Below are 19,133 nucleotides of genomic sequence, written 5' to 3'. Positions count from 1 at the left end.
GCTGGTTTCCATAGTTGTGGGGTCTGGCTAGATAAGTCTGATATCTAAGGACAGACCTAACAGGCTAGAACCTCTTGGGCAGCAGCTAACACTGCAGAGGACAGGCAAAATTTTTTGTTTCTCAAAGAAACCTCAGTTTTGCTCTTAAGGCCCTTCAATTGATTAGATGAGGCCCACCCATATTATTGAGAAGAATCAACTGAGTGTAGATGTTAACCACATCTGCAGAATACCTTTATAGCAGCAACTAGATTAGTGTTTGAATAAGTGGTTACAATAGCCTAAAACTTACCATCATTAGAGGCTTTCGATTCCAGATTGTACTCCCTGATGTCCTGACTTTAATAAAGGATTATGAGGAAGACTTTCTTCTGGGCACTATTATTCCTACTCTGCTGGAATCTTTTGTTTTCAATTCTGAGAGATACAATTAAGTAGTTATTTGTTAACAATATCCAGCTGCTAATATCCAGAAGCTATTTTTCCTTTATTTTTCCCACTTGACAAGTGCTTTAAGAAAATCATCAATAAGTCAGTTGTTCTAAAAAAGAAAAAAAAAATAAGTCAGTTATTCCTGGCACAAGGGTCTGTCACTTTCTATCATCCACTTGGGGCACAACTTTCATCACAGGAACTGAAGAGAGTCTTAGGGTGGGGGGAAAGGCCTTACTTTTCTCTCATTTAAGATCCTTGAAATCATGGAATTTCAGAAGATGAAGAGCCGCCCTCCTTCATCATTTTACAACAGAGGCACAGAAGCCAAAGGATCCAGCATCACATAGCAAACCAGTGTCTGAAACAGGAATACCACAAGATTTTCTAATTCCCCAATGCATCTTTAATCCCTCCTGATCTTTTCCATCCTCCTTGTCTTGGTTTACACATTTTCCTCAGGTACTCAAAGTATAATGACAAAAGTTTAGCATTCAACCCAATGATGCTATAAAGCATCTTAAAAGCCTTTTTGAGGAAACTTAATGTTAAGTTAGGTAGCTATAATTTCATTTTTCCTTCTTTCTGGCAGTAGTGGGGTGAATGGTGGAATACTTGATAGTATAATGATGTAGATAAGCACAAAAAAGTCTAAAGAGAGAATAGATACTTCAGTTTGAATTACTAAAAATGTAAAAAATGTAAATGAATCTTCATTTCTAAAATGTCTCAACCTATGTAAAAATGGGGAGACCGCTCTGTTTCATTATCTTATAGACCAGTAACAGCTACAATCGATGTTATCTGAAACACATGGATTTATTTCAAGTGAACATTAATCCACATGGACTTGGAGGACACAGTTAGCCTTGTATTAGAATTACCTATGAGCATGTCTGTCTCCTTACACCCTGCAGAAGCCATTGGATAATCAAATATCATTCATCTGTTTTAACCTCTAGCTCCTAGAGGAGTCCTTGACACATATCTGGCAATTAATAGATGAGATGAATATAGAGCACTGTAGAATTAAAGTCTTCCTCTTGCTGTAATAGAGGTGGTTAGTAATGACAAAACACTTCCCAGTTCTTTTTGAGATGGAGCAAATAGCCATTACTTATTAGTTATTTATAACATATACTTTCAGAAAATAGATTCAGTGAATTTACACTGGAGCTACCATCAGATGTTTTCAAAGAGGAATGACAAGGCATGAAGATAATATGACATTAAAAGTAACTCTGTGAGTTACTACTTTGCCTCATTATACATAGTAAGAATGGAACATGAGCTATATTACAGTTTTTTGTGAATATTTTCACTTTTTTCCATTAGAAAGGGGCTTAATGGTAAAGATAAGAATTAATATGTAGTATTTACTTAGTATTATATTGCACATCTAATTAAATGTTGGGCTTGTAATATATAAAAAAGCAATGCCTCAAACTTTTATAACTTTGTTACATGTGTACAGGACTTGTAAAGTTACATTTACACTACTGCAGGGTTAAACATGCAGGAAGATAAAAGTGAAATGGCTAAAACGCAGAAGGGTTTCTTTTGGAAGAGAGATTGAGTTATCGTGAGCCCAGCAGTAGACATTATAATACAAGCAGACCTTCTCCTTGTCTAAGCCACAGGCAAATGTCATTATTCAGCAAGATCTTAGCTAGGAAATCCTTTGTGGGTAGTATTTGTTGAAGGCTGAAATGATTTCCAATTTGGAATTTATAAATCAATCATTCTTTGATAGACCTGCATTTCTTAAACATAATTTGAATTCCAGAGCAAGCTCCATCTCAGGACGTTCTTATGTTTTAGAGTAAAGTCTGTGAAATGTACTCTACTTGAATTTCTTAATTTTCAGTATTTGGGACCAACCTTATATTACCTTGGAGAGGCTTATGCATTTCTCTCTAAGATTTGAGCCAGGGCAGGGACAGTGTACTTGTTTCTTATGCACTATTGTACTTAACATATGTAAAAATGGTAGCTGCAATTTCCATTTATTGAACATTTATTTAATGGCCAGCAATTACATGAATAATATCAAAATATCAATTAATAAATAATTAATAAATTCAAATTAATAAATCATGGCTCTAGGCACTTGAAACACATTACAGTATTTGATGCCTACACTAGCTTTGCAAGGTGGATTTATTATCTCCATTGTAAAGGGGAGAACTAGAATCAGAGAAATAAAGGAATCTACCTGGGAAGTAGCAGAGCCAAATTTCAAAGTGAGATTTGTCAAATTCCCCTAAGTCTGTTTCCTCTCTTCCATGGGGTCTGCACTCAACAGATGTTGAATGAATGAATGCTCTTCTTTAAAATCTTTGTAAACTATGTGACAGTTGCCCAGTAATGCATGTAATTTTAAGGATCTCATGGGACATTTAAACTTTTAAGGAATTAATACTGTGTTCTGAAGTAGACATTTTATTTCTAATAGCACAAGAGCAAACATCTGGAGATTACATTAACTCATAAGGTTTGGGAGTATCTCAGTGGTTCTGATAGACCTTGTTTGTTTACACATCCACACAATACATTGATTTGCTATGGTGCCCCCACCCAGGAGGGGACTCCTTATTCACACATGCCAGATCATCGCTTTGATAAGCACATGTTCAACTGAAATCACCTCGAGTAGAGTAGGATATAAAAGTGTGATGAATTGACACATAATTCTCATCATGATTACATGCAAAATGTTACAAAATTCTCCTGACCTCTATAGGTAAAGAGTTTTGTCAAACACTGTGTCTCATCACCACAGGAAAGAGCTCACCAACTGTCACTGACCATGAAGCTTGAATACAGTTTTGAGAACAAAGAGGAAGTGATCCTGTGTTACCTAAGGATAATCTAGACTTTTTATATGGGTTCTTATTTAAGTAAGGCTGAATAAAGCAGTGAACAAAGAGTAAGGTTTATAATTTGTACATACACCATTTACTATATGCCAAGAAATATTAAAAGTGGTCTACTTAAATTTTCTCATTTAATCCTCCCACCTAACCCTATGGGGGAGGCACTGTTAACTCCATTTTACGGAAGAAGGTGCTGAGTAGAGAAAGTAGCTTGCCAAAAGGCACCAACCCGAGGAGTGGAGGCAAGATTGAAACCAACATCTGCCTAATTCCAGGGCCCATATTTTTAACTTCTTTCCAAATTGCTTCTGAGAAGTCTTTCTTTACTCAAGGGTTGAGGAACTTTGACACAGTATAGGATGTGTATGAGCATCCGAGACTTCACATATTCATAGCTGACTTTCTTCTCCTGTCTTGTTCCACCATCCTGGCCCTGATCCTCCTCTTCTTTCTTTGTCCCTCATTCTTTTTCATATGGTCCCCAAACCTGAAAAATTGGCATCTCTCAGTGCCGTACTATTTTATTTGTTGCCAAGCTCTGCAACTTCTTCGTGTACCATGCCTTGAATCAGTCTCTGACTTTTCCTACTGAATTCTCACTACTTCAGAGCTCATTGCTTCTTATCTAGAAACCTGAAGTCATTTTCTGACTACTCCTTTACTATTATTGTTGTTGTTAGTACTATTATTAATATCACATCTTGTCATTGTTCTAAGATTCATCCCAAAGTTAAGCTGTGGTGATTCCTGTCCCCCTAATTAAAAAAAAAAAAAATCCTTTCATCTCTTTTGCATTTGGAATTATGTCCAAGTTTTTCATGTAAGGTTGTGGGGAGATAAATTGAGACCTCTTTTCCCAGGGGCTATCTGAAAATACTTGGAGATTTTTCCGTCCGTTCTCAAGGAAGTTTGGAATTCAAACAGCTCCAGGAAGTAAGTCACATGCTTCTTATCATGAGTCCTGGGGTGTTATTTTACAAGCAGGGCAGTCAAAGCCATGTTACAAAGAGAAACATGATTTCCTCATAGGAGACTAAACTGTGTTGTTTTTAGAAGAAAATTAATGTTTGCTTTAGTGAGATGTGTTTGCCTTGGAGTGACTAGGGAGGGACCCAACTGTGGCCTTTGATGGTTCAACATCTTCCTACCTCAAGGAAGCAGAACACACTTACCCTTCCTTAGAGCCTGGAAACTCTTAAGAAAGGAAAGACTGCTTTAGTATTTGGTTGAATATCAAGGCTCCAATGCTGGCAAAATTCAAGAAGGAGAGGAGTTTTCTTTTCCTAATGAGAGAGGAGTGAAGCTTTGAGATGAAAGAGTTTGGGATCCCATGTGTGGAGAATTGAGATTGAAAAGGCAATTGTGAGATGATTGCCAGGGGAATCTAAAAGGTGAACCATGGCTGGGAATGAGAGGGACAATCTCCCTTTCTGTCACTCTCTATAAGCATTAACTCTTATTCTGATTTTTCCTTTCCCTTCCTTTTCTTTTATCCTCCTTTTTCTCCCCCCTTCCTCTTGTCCACTTACACGCCATCATCTATAAACCAGTTTGTCTGATTATTATCTATCTCCCTCTACTAAAATATAAGCACCTGAAGGCACATAACTTTATATTAATCTGGCTGTCTCTCCAAAGTCTTGATCAGAGAGCATGGCTCAAGTTAGGCACTGAGTAAATGTGTATTGAATGGATGAAGGCAGGCTAGAATAAAGGAAGGCATGAAAGAACCTTCAGAAGGAAAAAAACTGTGAAATTTTACCCATCATGTAGACTCTGTGGGCCTCAGTTGGACTCAGTTTTTCTATACCATTCTGCTTTGAGAAGGTTATCTGACTTTTTAAAAAGCAAGCTACTTCAATAAGGCTAATATTGAGCAAAAGAAGTAAGGCACAGAGAATACATAGTATGATTCCATTTATATAAAGTTTAAACCGACAAAAAGAAGCCATATTGTTAAAGGATGTCTTTAAGGTTTGTAAGGCCACTCTTAAAAAAAAAAAAAAGGACAAGGAAATGATTATCAACTCCAGGATGATGAAAGTTGGGAAGAAAGTGTGGTGGGCTGGGTTATTTTCAGCCGGTGTGTACTCTCACAGTTCTCACGGGTTGCTTGCTCTCGGTTGTACTATTCTGACTTTTCCATGAACTTGAATATATCTTGAATAATACCTGTAGTGGTTTGGAAGGTGTTCTGCTTACTATTATTGTATAACAAACTATCCCAAAACTTAATGATCTAAGGAAACATTTTATTGTGTTCATAGACTTAGCCAGAGAGTACTGGACTAATTAATTGCTGATCTAGGGCTTGAATCAAGCCCCAAGTTCCAGTAGTTACTTTGTGTACTCTGGCCCTTTACTTCTCTTTCACTGCATTTTTTCCCTCTTCATCTCCAAGTATTTTGGTCTTCAGGGAATCAGAAACAATAAAGGATGCCATTCTTTTCCTAGGTAAACTTCAAAGCCGGAGATGGCCTTTAACCAGTCTATTGATTTGTCTGAGAGCTTCCACCCTCTAGACTCTGCCTCAGGCCAACGTTTGATGAAGAGGAGAGAACAGAACCACAAACATAAGGTAAGGATAACAAGTCAGCTGAAACCTTGAGTAAAAATTCATTATTACAATAGGAGGGAGGAACAGTTTCTTCTCAATAAACTAGTCAAAGAGGAGTTGTAGATGAGATTATACAGTGACACCCACATCCAGGAATCCAGACTTTGAAACAAGGCAGTTTGTTGTTTTGGTTGTATAAGGCATGAATATAAACTCATGGTAAAACAAGATCTAGGGTTCCCATTGGGCTTTATCAGTCTTCATGCTGGGTGTGCTCTCTTACTTGGAGGTGATGTTGACAGGTTGACGGACTCTCTTACTTGGAGGTGATGTTGACAGGTTGACAGACTCTCTCTCTGCCTGGAGCACAGACACACTCTGTACGTGGCATCTGGAGGCAAGACTGTAGGGTAGAAAAAGGTTGAGAAGAGTTAAAAAGCATAGACCAGATTGGCCATTTATACTCAAAGTGTTATTTGCTGGTTACTTTCTTAAAAATGGATTCTCAAAGTAAAAAGAAACTTACACCCATAAAACACTATGATGGATCCCTTATGCTCATGCTAGTTATTGGTCTCATTTCAGAATTTTCTCATACTCACATCTATCTACCCAGTGGGCAAGAAGACATGGCCATAGAGCATGTGGTGAAATGTTCGCATTTGTAAAAAAATTGGGGCAAGAGTAATAATGTTTTTTTGGGTTTTTTTGTTTTTTTGGTTTTTTTTGCCTTGGGGACTGCTGCAGAGCTTAAAGCATGAAAGAATTTGTCCAGAGCACCTATTCAGATTAGTTTATACTTGTCATCCAAAAAAAAAAAAAAAAAAATTCTGATGTTTAGAACGTTGATGAGAATATGAAATACCTCTCACAATACTTTTTCTTTTTGATGTGATTTCTAATATACAACCAAACCTGTGGGTTAACATCACTGCATAATTTTTCACTCAGAAAAATTTTTCACTCAGTGATGACTTCTGAGCCCTCTTCCATCAAATACTGTATGAATGCCCTGTTTGCACTTGAAGAGACTTTCCTTACACTGCCCATCACTGCAGCATTTCTTGCTCAGTTCTGGGTGGCTACCTGCTTTTTTCTTTATACCTGTGCTTCTGTGTACCTCTTTGCTGGCTCCAGGCCACCCACACATCTCTCTTCCTCTTGACTCTGTAGGAGGCAGGGAGCATCTGCGTGGGGAAGGTGCCGGCTCACATTAATCTTACTCTTCTCTTTGGCTCTTCTCCATGATATGGATTTTAAATCACTTTCAGTGGAAGTTAGCAAATAGTCATATATCAATAAAAGGCTGGCAGTAGGCTGAAAAAAGAAAGGCCAAAGAAGTCTAGATAACCCATAAACTATTGTTAATTATGCTGTTGTTAATCACTTTCTTTTTAAGATGGTAGGAATAGAATTTTGGAAGTTAGGATATAAAGAATATTTCATTTTGGATCAACCAAACTGATTGTGAAATCTTCCAGAACCAAATTATCTCTCCATATCTCTCTCTTTCTGATTTTTTACTACATTTTGGCTCATGGTATTTTTGAAGTGCTGTACTAATTATATGTAAAATATAATAGTTGAGCTTGATTGCACATATTGCTCCATAGTCTTTAATGCATTTTATTGTTTGCCTAAGGGTTAAATATAATTGTTTTAATTCTTAAAGAGGTAGAAGGTAAAATGACTGGCACACGAGGTCATTTTTTTCAATATGTGATTTGTTAACTATCCCTAAAGTATCTGGTATTAAAGGCAAGAATTTGAACAAGAGTGGAGCATCCAGTTATATATAATAAACTGTTCAGTGAAATATGTCTGCAGGCTAATTAAAGATACTGAGACATTTTAGACTGCTCAGTACTTTTTTTATTCCAGCAATTTGGCATGTACAGGCCCTGTCTGAACTTCTAAATTAACGTTTACAGCATGAACATAACTTTGCCTGCTAGACAGCCAATCACCAGTATTGTGTTAAAAACAAAAACAAAAACCAGCTTGTGAATGTGAAAGGCTGTAGAGAGAAGTGGCCACAATGGATGAAACCATTAGAAAGGATCCAGAGAGTGTGGCTATTTTGTAGTTTGAAACTTTAGAAGAAAGCAGAAATCCATGTTCCAGTGCAAGCCAGGCACTATTTACACAATTCTCTGATTAAAACTGAAATAATAATATAGTTGATCCTCTACAGGTAGGAGCTTTATTATGGAATAAATTTAAAATCAATACCTGTGAAGTTCAAGAGAGGGCCATTGCATGAAAATATTGATAGTAGTCAAAAGTCCTGCAAAAAAAGCCTAAAATGTGGAAATTTGCACTCAACTTTGCATTTAGAGATGAAGCTAAAATAAAGGCTAATATGTAAAAAATGGGGCTGTGTAGAGGATCCTTGAACCCTAGATCTTGCACAAAATTTGGGGATCTTCTTGTAAGAGAATCTACCTTTCTTCTTACCTAATTCTCACCTGGTAACTCCCTTTAGCCAACGGGCCAGGCCCCTCTTGGCAGTGTTAATCTTTCACAGATAGCGCTTGGTGAGAAACAGGGCATTTCTCTCTCAGAGACCATCCAGAGATGAGCAGTCCCACCTTGTTCATTCACTGTGATTTCCCTCCATACCAAGTCATTTGAGGTTTTATGAGACCAAGTGTGCTTGTCTTCTTTCATAAGAAGATTGTACAGCCTGGACTAGACACAAAACCCCAGGAAGTCCCTTCTAGCCACTGTGACTCCTTCCCCCGAGTCCTTAGGAGACCCCTTCGTAAGGTCTTTGCTATTTATTTTTAAAGATTTTATTTATTTATTCATGAGATAGAGAGAGATTGGCAGAGACACAGGCAGAGGGAGAAGCAGGCTCCATGCAGGGAGCCCCACGTGGGACTCAATCCTGGGTCTCCAGGATCATGCTCTGGGCTGAAGACGCACTAAACCACTGAGCCACCCAGGCTGCCCTAGGTCTTTGCTATTGAAGTCAGAGTGTTGTCTTTTTTCCCCATCTTATTCTTGAAACTAAAAATGACTCTACTTTTTTGTCTTTATTATAGTTTCATAACATTGCTCCTTTTTGTTGCTAATAAATTTCATTGGCTATGCCTAAGATCAAAGCTAATATATCCTTCAAACCTCAGAGATTTTTCCCGGTTGGGTACCAAGTGAATCACCAACCCCACCACCCTGCCATTTTACTTATTCCGTTTGGGGGAAATCTTGGGCTGGTCATTCTCCTCCTTATGAGAACATAGATCCTTTTTGGAGACATTTGCTGAGGTCAACTATCTGTTGCTAAAGGACTTTTACATTTTATACTCTCCCTTCTGCTTTTCTACCAATAGCAATGAATAATTAGCATCTAGCCCCACAAAGTGAACAGATGCATGCAAGAGAACTGAATTCACCAAATATTAGTAGACCATCTGAAAAAAAAATGACTCCTAATTTTCTAATAAATAACCTTGTAATTAAATACAAACTAATGAATATTTTTGTGAGTGATTATTTGTTAGATTCATTTGTTACTGTTTAGATTTATTATGGGCATTGATTTTTTTTCAGTCTCTTTTTATTTTAGGTTTTGAATAGGCAATACATAGATATGTTTCAGAACTGAAAAGTATATAAAAATGCATACTCAGAGAAGTCTCACTCCTGTTTACCCATTCATATAAATAGTCTTTGCTATTAGTTTCTGGTTTATTGACCCTGTGTTTCTTTTTCCAAAATTAGTGTAAATATGTGTATGTTTATGTATATAATGAGTATTTCTTTTTTCTTATGCAAAAGCATATATGCATATATATATATTTTTTTTTTTTTGCTCTTTCACAATAGTAGTTTGTAGAGACCTTGTTCTTTTTTGTTAGTTTCTACAGAGTACTCCGTTTTGTAAATATCGTAATAAATATTTTTGGCCAAAATATCCCAAAATAAGACTTAAAATGATAAAAGCTATACATTATAAAAATGGTTCAAGGATTAAAATTCTTTGGAAGAAGCATATTGGGAAAGATTACACAAAATTAGAGTTAGTATAAGTAGTCATCATAAAATAAAACTCAAAGAGCTAAAACTTCATGTAATAATGTTTATGAATCACTAAAATCTGATACCAGAATAAAATCTGATATCAGAATCTTAACAAAATTTAGACATGTCAAATTTGACCTGGGGAAATTGAGTTTGTTAGAAGAGCTTCTAAATAAAAATCATAATAGCAGAAGCTATAATTAGGAAAATATGATGTTTTCAAGAAATCCAATAGAATAATCATAGCTTGAGAATAATACTTAAGTTGGAAAAAAAATCAATTTCAATGAAAGTAATTTCAGTTACATTAAATATAAAAATGAAAAAAAAATTAACTGCCCTGTATAGAAAATTTATGAAAGAATCAACTTGGCTTAATGGCATAAGCTCCAGAAAATATTTTCGTGATGAAAATTGATTACATTTATATAATCCTGCTTAACATAACTTATATGGGATCAAATTATCTACTGGGGCATAAAGTGGTGTCAAAATAAGCTGTTCTGGTTTGTCCTAGGGTCCTTTTCTGTAAATTCGGCCCTTGATTTTTTTCTCACCTCCTCTTCTCTTCTCTAGAGTCCTTGATGTAACATTTCAGAGCTGCTTAACTATGAATCAACTCATCTTTTCTTTGAAGCACTTCTTTCTCCTTCCCATTTTTCAACAACTCAAAGCCTCTTTGCTCTTCAAACTCTTGACTTCATCTGGCAGATTCGACCTCCTTCCTTCCTTTCATCACACATCATATTTGCTGATATTTGCATATTTTAAATATTCATTAGCATGATGAAGAAATCAACCAGCCTTCCCTGCAAGTGCCCTTATCACCTTCCTTTGAAATCTATGCTGACCTTTTTGGCTCCCTGCCTCTTCTCTTTTTTCCTTCACCCAAATTCCCGATAATCCAAAGCATGTTTAGTCCAGCTGTGGCTGGGACCAATCATATTTTTGGTTGGGGGAACCCTAGTAGAAGCCCCTGGTGAGGAGCTCCAATAATTAAGCATCTCACTAACATGGCTACCATTTCTAAGTTGGCAATGTGCCCTGAGTAGGTAAACATATTGAGGCTTGTGCTTCGATAAAACTTCCATCATGGATCCTAATTCCAGAGTTTATATTCTTGTCTCCTTACTGTTTGCCACAGTTTCTGTTTTGATAGCATGCTTGGTACTCCCGCCTCACTAGGACTGCGTTGTCAGCCTTTATAAGGACCTAGAGTCCTCCTCTTGCCTTGTAGACTCAGGCCTGGGGCCCTGTTTCTAGAGATTCCTGATGTCTATCAGCCACTTGCCTGGCTAACTTCTGGTTATTGCCTGCTCTACACTACCCATTTCCAGGCTTCTACTGGAACACCTACCCTTAATCTCATGTTGAAGTTCCCAGGCACTGACCATTTGACTAGAATCCTCCCCTATCCTCACACAGTTTTCTCCAGATAGGATCTAGGTCAGGTTATGCTCCTTTCCATTTCCGGGTACTGGCCTCACCCTCTAGCATCTGCTCAATTCTGGGAAATAATTTTTTGTCCAAATTTCAGGTTATACCTTCATTCCAAATTTCCATTTTGACAAAACTTTTAATATATTTAAGTACCTACATCAATATTTTTATTATATTATTCTCCACTCTTTTTTTTTAAGATTTTATTTATTATTATTTTTTTTTTTGAGAGAGAGTGCATGAGCAGGGTGAGGGGCAGAATGAGAAGCATACTCCTCACCGAGCAGGGAGCCCAATGTGGGGCTCGATGTGGGGCTTAATGTGGGGCTTAATCCCAGGATTCCAGGATCATGACCTGAGCCAAAGGCAGACACTTAAGTGACTGAGCCACCCAGGCACCCTCATTCTCCACTCTTTTTGGAGTTTACCCTTTAGTGCTAATTTCCTCCTAGACGAGACTTTTTTGATTGATTGATTGCTATTGATTTTTATTTATTTGCCCGATTGTGCTCTTAAGTATCCTTAAAATAACAAATAATTCACCTACTATCTACAGTTGTCCAAAGATTTCATATCATCACTGTTACTAAAATAGTAGTTATCCATGATTAATTTGTTGAAAACTTGTCCTGTGCAGTGCAAAAAGAGACAAAGATAAATAAGATATAGTCCTTAGAGAGCTCAGACACCATATAGTTAAAATGCAATATGCTAAAAGTTCCACCAGGTGGGATATGCAAGGGACTGTGGGAGCACAGAGGTAAGCTTGACTTACTTACTTGGACGTAAGAGGATCAGGGGTTGCTTCACAGCTTATTTGAGGTGGTTTCTGAAGAATGAGTAAGAGTTTGCCATAAGGGCAAGGATATGCCTGGCAGAAGAAACAAGAAGGAGAAAGATACACAGGCATGCCGGAGCATGGCACATTCCCCTGGAAGAAGCATGAATAATTTGGGTGGCCCCATTGTGAGCTCTATTGAGTGGGAGAGGGACAGGAAACATACCTGGAGAGACAGGTTGGGGACCACTGGTGAAAGATCTTACCTGCTATGCTAAGGAGTTAGGATCAGATTCTATTGGTGAGGGATCCCTGGGTGGCGCAGCAGTTTGGCGCCTGCCTTTGGCCCTGGGCGTGATCTTGGAAACCGGGGATCGAATCCCACGTCGGGCTCCCGGTGCATGGAGCCTGGTTCTCCCTCTGCCTATGTCTCTGCCTCTTTCTCTCTCTCTCTGTGTGTGACTATCATAAAAAAAAAAAAAAAAAAAAGATTCTATTGGTGATAGGGACTTATCCCTGAGAGTTGAGCAGCTCCACCGCCTGATGGAGTAACCTAGCTCTTCTTGCCTGCCCCAAAATGTATCCACAGCATTTGAAGAAGCAGCATGACTTCTGTGCTCTGTGACTCTTCCAAAAGGCAGGTATCACTCTAGATGCTATCCCTATAGATATCGCATTTTACACACAAATCTCTTTCTCTACTTTGCAGACACCTTATAGAAAACTACACTTAATAGCACTTAATATCAGATTGGCCTGATATCTTGATATTTATTTATTTACCTACTTACATTTGAATTTCATGGTGAGTGTAGAAAATTTTTTATAAAAATAGTAACTTTTCGTGTGTGTGTGTGCGTCTGCACACATGTGAAAGAAGGATAAAGACCAAGAGAGTGAGAGAGAGATTGGAGGGGTTTTCTGATTTGGCAGTGTACATTTTGTATTTCTCTAAGTTGTATTGATCATATATGGCTTCTTCCCTGTCTTGTTAGGATAAGCTGTCAAAATTTTCTGGCAAAAGACTAACAACTTTAATTTTATCATATAGTTCTATAAAAGAAATTATCTGTCAAGTAGCCATGAAGATATTTTCAAAACTTTACCCTGTCATGAATATTTTCAACAGCTGTGATCTAGAGAAACATGAAAAAGTATAGTCCTGAGAATGGTGAATTTTGTGCCTTGTTTGTACATGCGAATCTGAGTGAGATGCAGCAGGATGGATCATTTATGTGTTCAGCGTTTATTTAGCATTTACACCAGGCACTTGTCAAGGTGCTAGGGGTGAGGTTTACAAAGATAGAGGGTGATTCCCTTTTTTCTGGTGTCATCTTGAGAGCTATTGGTCACTTCCTTCTATATCCTCTAGCTTGAAGCTACTTCAGTCCAGCAGGCTTGGCCCTGCATTCCACCAGGGTGAAAAGTACATGGGCATTTATGTACTATGGAGAGACTATAGCCAGTGACAGAGGGAGGGGACTTCTTCTGAAATTGCTTCTGTGCCTGGCTTCCCATTCTCTCTCTTGCTTCCTCCATCCTCTACCAGTTTTTCCTGGGAACACTGAGGACAATTGGTGATGGTAGCCATGTGTATCAACCAGGGTTCTTCAGAGAGGTAGAACCAATAAAAGATAGTTATATAGATCTACACATATATTTATGCATATGTACTTAGAGTTGACTCTTGTTATTCACAAATCACAGTGGTTATGTTCTGTTAGTTCCTGCGAACACTGAATTAGCAAGTACTGAACCGTTGGTCCTAGAGGAAATACAGGATTGGGTTCCTGGAGCCACTCCTGGCAACATTTTCCTCAATGATCAACACATAACCTTGTTTCATGTGTGTTTCTATTCTAAAGACACCTTATTCAATAACATCAGAATCATTAACCCTGAACTCAACTCATGCCTAACACATGTTTTTTCTCCACAAGGCATATCATAGCCTCCCTGAACTTGGAAACATAAGACAGCACTTTATCACTCTGCTGGGGAGGGTGGGGGGGCATTTTAAACAGAAAAATCAACAAAAAGCACAAAAATATGATACTAACTCGACCATTAAAAGGATATTTATTTACAGTTGTGAGAGCTAAAAGAAGGCAGAGATTTGCCTGTTTGACCTCAGATGAAAATGTGCACATTGGACAACTTAGACTTTTCATTATTCTGTGCACGACATCTGTGAGTGATTGCAAAACCATCTTGAGTATTGGTTTGGGGGTTACTAATAATTTTAGTGAGTAGGCAAATTAGTTAACACAAAATCACCAATAATAAGGGTTGATTGCATATGTATATATGTCATATATAAGTATAAAAGTATATACACTTGTGTTGTACATATTATATTTGCATGTGTATAAATGTTACATACGTATGTGTGCAATTATACATAGTAAATATACATACATTGTGTATGATGGAGGTAGGCTGGGTCCCAGGATGTGGAAGAGCATCCCATAGGACTAACCAAGAGGATCCTTGACTTCATGCAGGTTAGAAATCAAACATGGGCCAGAGAAGGTGAAAGCAGAGTTTATTGAATAACATGGGTGACAGGTAAAGAATAGCAGACGGAGAGTCCGGGAGACTTGGATAGGAAAGGAGAATACATATCATCATTGTGTTGAGTTAGGGATTTATATTAGAAAGGGGCCCAGGGTATGTGTTCCTTCAGGAATCCAGTATAGAGTCTGATTGAAGGTGAGTGTCAGGTGAACAATAGGTGTCAACCCATAAATCACTGTAGGTAGGGGATATTGATGCTAGTGTCAGCTAGGGTTTCTTCAAAGCTAATGTCCTGGAATGTGTTTGGGATCCATCTCTTCTTAGATGTTACTGGGTATCAGGGTCTATGACAAAACTCAGAGAATGATTAACTTCCTTTTTTCTCTCCTTGAAGTGGGAGCATAGCTTCTTTGGCTTATTCAGAAGCAAAATATAGAACATGAATAAATGAGGCCTAACAGAAAACCAGAAGAGATGGAGACTTTCTAAACTAGAGTTCTTTCAGGTTCCCTATGTTATATATATATATAGTATATGTATTATGTATATGTAATATATTTATATATATATAATATATTTATATATATTTTTATATATATAAATATAACATATATATGTATATACATTCTGTGTGTCTGTGTGTGTGTGTGTGTGTGTGTACACACACACACACACATAGGCTGGATCCCAGGCAGGACTTAATTTTGCAATCTTGAGACAGGATTTCTTTTCCAGGAAACCTGTTTTTTGTTCTTAAAGCCTTCAACTGATTGGATAAAGCCCAACCACACTAATAAAAGTAATCTCCTTTATTTAAAGTCAGCTGATTATAGATGTTTATCCACATTTACAAGATACCTTCACAGCAACACCTAGACTAGTGTTTGGTTAATAGCGGGGGTACCAGAACTTAGTCAAGTTGCCATAAAAACCAACTCTTACACCATGTAAGCAACTTTAATCTTCAGTTGGTCTTCTCCATTCTTAAAATATCTGTAGCTATGCAGCCACCTGATATCTCCACTGGCAGCTTCCCTGCAAGGCCTTTATCTCATCTCTTACTAGAAATCTTTCTCTTTCCTTTCTTTGAAAGAACAGGATAACCATCATTTTGTTTCTTGGGATTGTGCCCCATGTCTCAAGAAGTTTAGCCAAGCATTTTCTCACATAGCTGTAAAAAATAATCCAGTTGACATCTTGTTATATCTGGATAGGGGATCGGAAATAAAGGGTTTGGGTAGATTTGCAATGACTTTTGCAGAATGAATAGGATTCGAGGAGGCTGAGATAGATTGGGTGTGACTGGGTGGTGGTGGTGGGGGAACAAGTGTGAAAAAAGGCACAGGCATGAGATAAATGCAGAGCATCCTCCTGAGAGAGAGATTGTTCTGAGCTGGTTGAACTTGAAAATAGTATCCGTGGGCTGAGGGAGATGGGCATGGAAAGGTGGGCATGGTGCATATAGCAAAGCTTCTTGAATGAAATGATGAGTGATGACATTACAGGGTTCTTGTCTCATGGAGTCAAAGAATGAATCTTGCAGACACAGAAGGGTGAAGTGATAATTTATTAAGTGAAGGTGAGAACAGAGAAACCAAAAGCTCTCTGGAGCGAGAGGAGTCCCAAATGTGTTGCCACGGAGGGCTTTTATTGGCACTCTTTTATTTAAAACTGGCCAGGAAACTTGCTGCCCTAGAACTCCATGACCTGTTCTGTTGAGCAAGGATTTAACATCTTTAATGCTTAACTTCTCCGTTGAGGCCTGGTCATTTTTCTTTGTGGTCATTTTCTGTTTCCTGTGGTCACAACGTAACTACCATCCCACATGTCAACCCTAGTGTTTGGGGCCAGTGGTCGGATTTCTTTCTTTTTTTTTTTTTTTTAATTAATTTTTATTGGTGTTCAATTTACCAACATACAGAAAAACACCCAGTGCTCATCCCGTCAAGTGTCCACCTCAGTGCCCGTCACCCATTCCCCTCCAACACCCGCCCTCCTCCCCTTCCACCACCCCTAGTTCGTTTCCCAGAGTTAGGAGTCTTTATGTTCTGTCTCCCTTCCTGATATTTCCCAACATTTCTTTTCCCTTCCTTTATATTCCCTTTCACTATTATTTATATTCCCCAAATGAATGAGAACATACACTGTTTGTCCTTCTCCGATTGACTTACTTCACTCAGCATAATACCCCCCAGTTCCATCCACGTTGAAGCAAATGGTGGGTATTTGTCGTTTCTAATGGCTGAGGAATATTCCATTGTATACGTAAACCACATCTTCTTTATCCATCATCTTTCGATGGACACCGAGGCTCCTTCCACAGTTTGGCTGTTGTGGCCATTGCTGATAGAAACATCGGGGTGCAGGTGTCCCGGCGTTTCACTGCATCTGTATCTTTGGGGTAAATCCCCAACAGTGCAATTGCTGGGTCGTAGGGCAGGTCTATTTTTAACTCTTTGAGGAACCTCCACCCAGTTTTCCAGAGTGGCTGCACCAGTTCACATTCCCACCAACAGTGTAAGAGGGTTCCCTTTTCTCCGCATCCTCTCCAACATTTGTGGTTTCCTGCCTTGTTAATTTTCACCATTCTCACTGGTGTGAGGTGGTATCTCATTGTGGTTTTGATTTGTATTTCTCTTCCTGATCTTTGTTTTTGTTCTCGGTAGACCTGTTTAGTTCTCTGTAGACCTGAAATACCCTCCTCTTTCCCTAGCCAAAGCCCTGTCCTTTCCCCATTCAGCGAGGTGCCCCTGTATGAACACAGTAGCTGAGGCACTGTGTCTGTTCTCATTCCCACCTCTCCCTGCCCCCTCACCTCCCTCTCTCCTCGAAGAACACCCTGCCTGAGCCATCCTGACACCTTACATTCATACAGGGAATATAAGAAATAGTGAAAGGGATAATAAGGGAAAGAAAGGAGGGGAACTGAGTGGGGAAAATTAGAGAGGGAGACAAACCATGAGAGACTTCTGACTCTGGGAAACAAAGGGTTGCAGAGGGGAGAGTAGGGGAATGGGGTGACTGGGTGGTGGGCCTTGAGGAGGGCACTTGATGAGATGAGCACTGATGTTATACTATATGTTGAAAATTGAATTTAAATTTTAAAAAGGCGGGATCCCTGGGTGGCACAGTGGTTTGGCGCCTGCCTTTGGCCCAGGGCGTGATCCTGGAGACCCGGGATCAAATCCCACGTCAGGCTCCCGGTGCATGGAGCCTGCTTCTCCCTCTGCCTGTGTCTCTGCCTCTCTCTCTCTCTCTCTCTCTCTCTCTCTCTCTGTGTGTGTGTGTGTGTGACTATCATAAATAAATAAATAAATTTAAAAAAATAAAGTAGAGATTACTTACAAAAAAAATAAATTTTAAAAAGGTAAATAAAAAAATTAACTATGGCCACATCACAAAACAAAACCGCCCCACTGGAGCTCAAAGTCTTTGAATGCAGCCTGTTGCTAGCAGACCCTGGCTGAAGGTCCAGGAATACTTGCTGTAAAGGGGGAGGGAGGTAATACAGTTGAAAAGAAAGACTTGGGGGGTAAACACTTAATAAGTCGTAAAGAGTGTGATACATACCACACCTTTCACTCACCACTTAAGTGGAAAACCAGGAGAAACTCTGTTCAGGCAACCGTCTCCCCTCCCCTCCCCTCCCCTCCCTTCTGGGTGCACGCAGGGCTGTCAGGGGAGACGCCACAGACAGAAAGGAAAGGCATTGGCAAGTGTAAAAAACCACCTCTTCCTCTCCATTCCAGAGTGACCCCAAAGAGAGTGGAGTGCATCCTCTATTCTCTTCTACAGGCGGTGAAATACAGAACTCACAAAGCACTGACTGAAAGTGGCTGTTTCCTTTATTCTCCTGCATACAGCTAAGGGACTTGGGGAGGTATTTACAGGCAGTTCAAGTGCAAATGGATGTTGCGCAGTTTTCACTTTCCAGAAGACAGAAAAAAAAAAAAAAAAACACCTCAAACAAGTTGCCTCCAGGTGCATCCCAAATGGCATGTTGATTGACTCGGTTCAAAAAGAAATTAAGGATGTAAATGTGTTTGAGAAAATTATTACCCAAATCACAACATCCTCTTCAGACAGTTGTTTGATTGAATACTGAAAAGAACATTAAAAATCTTCCAGCAAAAACCTTTGCCAAAGTATTAAATGATAAACTGGTATGAATTCTCTTCTTGCCCTCTGAGAAAAAGATCTTCTTTGCCTTTGATATTAATTCAGGTTTGTTTGCATGTATAATTCAGACACATTTGTAGGTGGCCTTCTGTCAAAATGTCATGAGATTTCATATTTAGAATTACTAATACTTGGAGTGATGTAATGTGTATTAAAATTATTGGCCTAGACAGCTGTCGCTAGTATCTTAAAGCAAATGGGGTGCAATGTATCTCAAAGCAAATATGCTTACCCTGACATGACAATAGTAATATTATTTTTCATTTAGTATGTTAGTTAATCTTTCCAACTATTTTTTTACTTTTATTATCTTTTATGCAGACCTACT

General features: G+C 38.6%; 1 protein-coding gene across 2 annotated transcripts in view; it reads left to right on the top strand.

Moving 5' to 3' along the window:
* Positions 1 to 19,133, top strand: part of ABCA12 (ATP binding cassette subfamily A member 12) — a 288,195-nt gene that overhangs the window by 63,348 nt on the left and 205,714 nt on the right. Inside the window, exon 3 of one of the 2 annotated variants that reach the window (XM_041736980.1) lies at positions 5,763 to 5,886. In XM_041736980.1, the coding sequence (XP_041592914.1) occupies positions 5,782 to 5,886 (105 nt within the window). In that variant the 5' untranslated portion in view covers positions 5,763 to 5,781. Of the gene's footprint in view, positions 1 to 5,762; positions 5,887 to 19,133 lie in introns of those variants that run through there. The other variant, XM_041736981.1, reaches the window with a different exon arrangement.

Source organism: Vulpes lagopus, chromosome 22 (assembly GCF_018345385.1).
Source record: "Vulpes lagopus strain Blue_001 chromosome 22, ASM1834538v1, whole genome shotgun sequence".
Classification (NCBI taxonomy): Eukaryota; Metazoa; Chordata; class Mammalia; order Carnivora; family Canidae; genus Vulpes; species Vulpes lagopus.
Note: the sequence above shows the minus strand (reverse complement) of the source record. Positions and strands in the feature narration are given on the sequence as shown.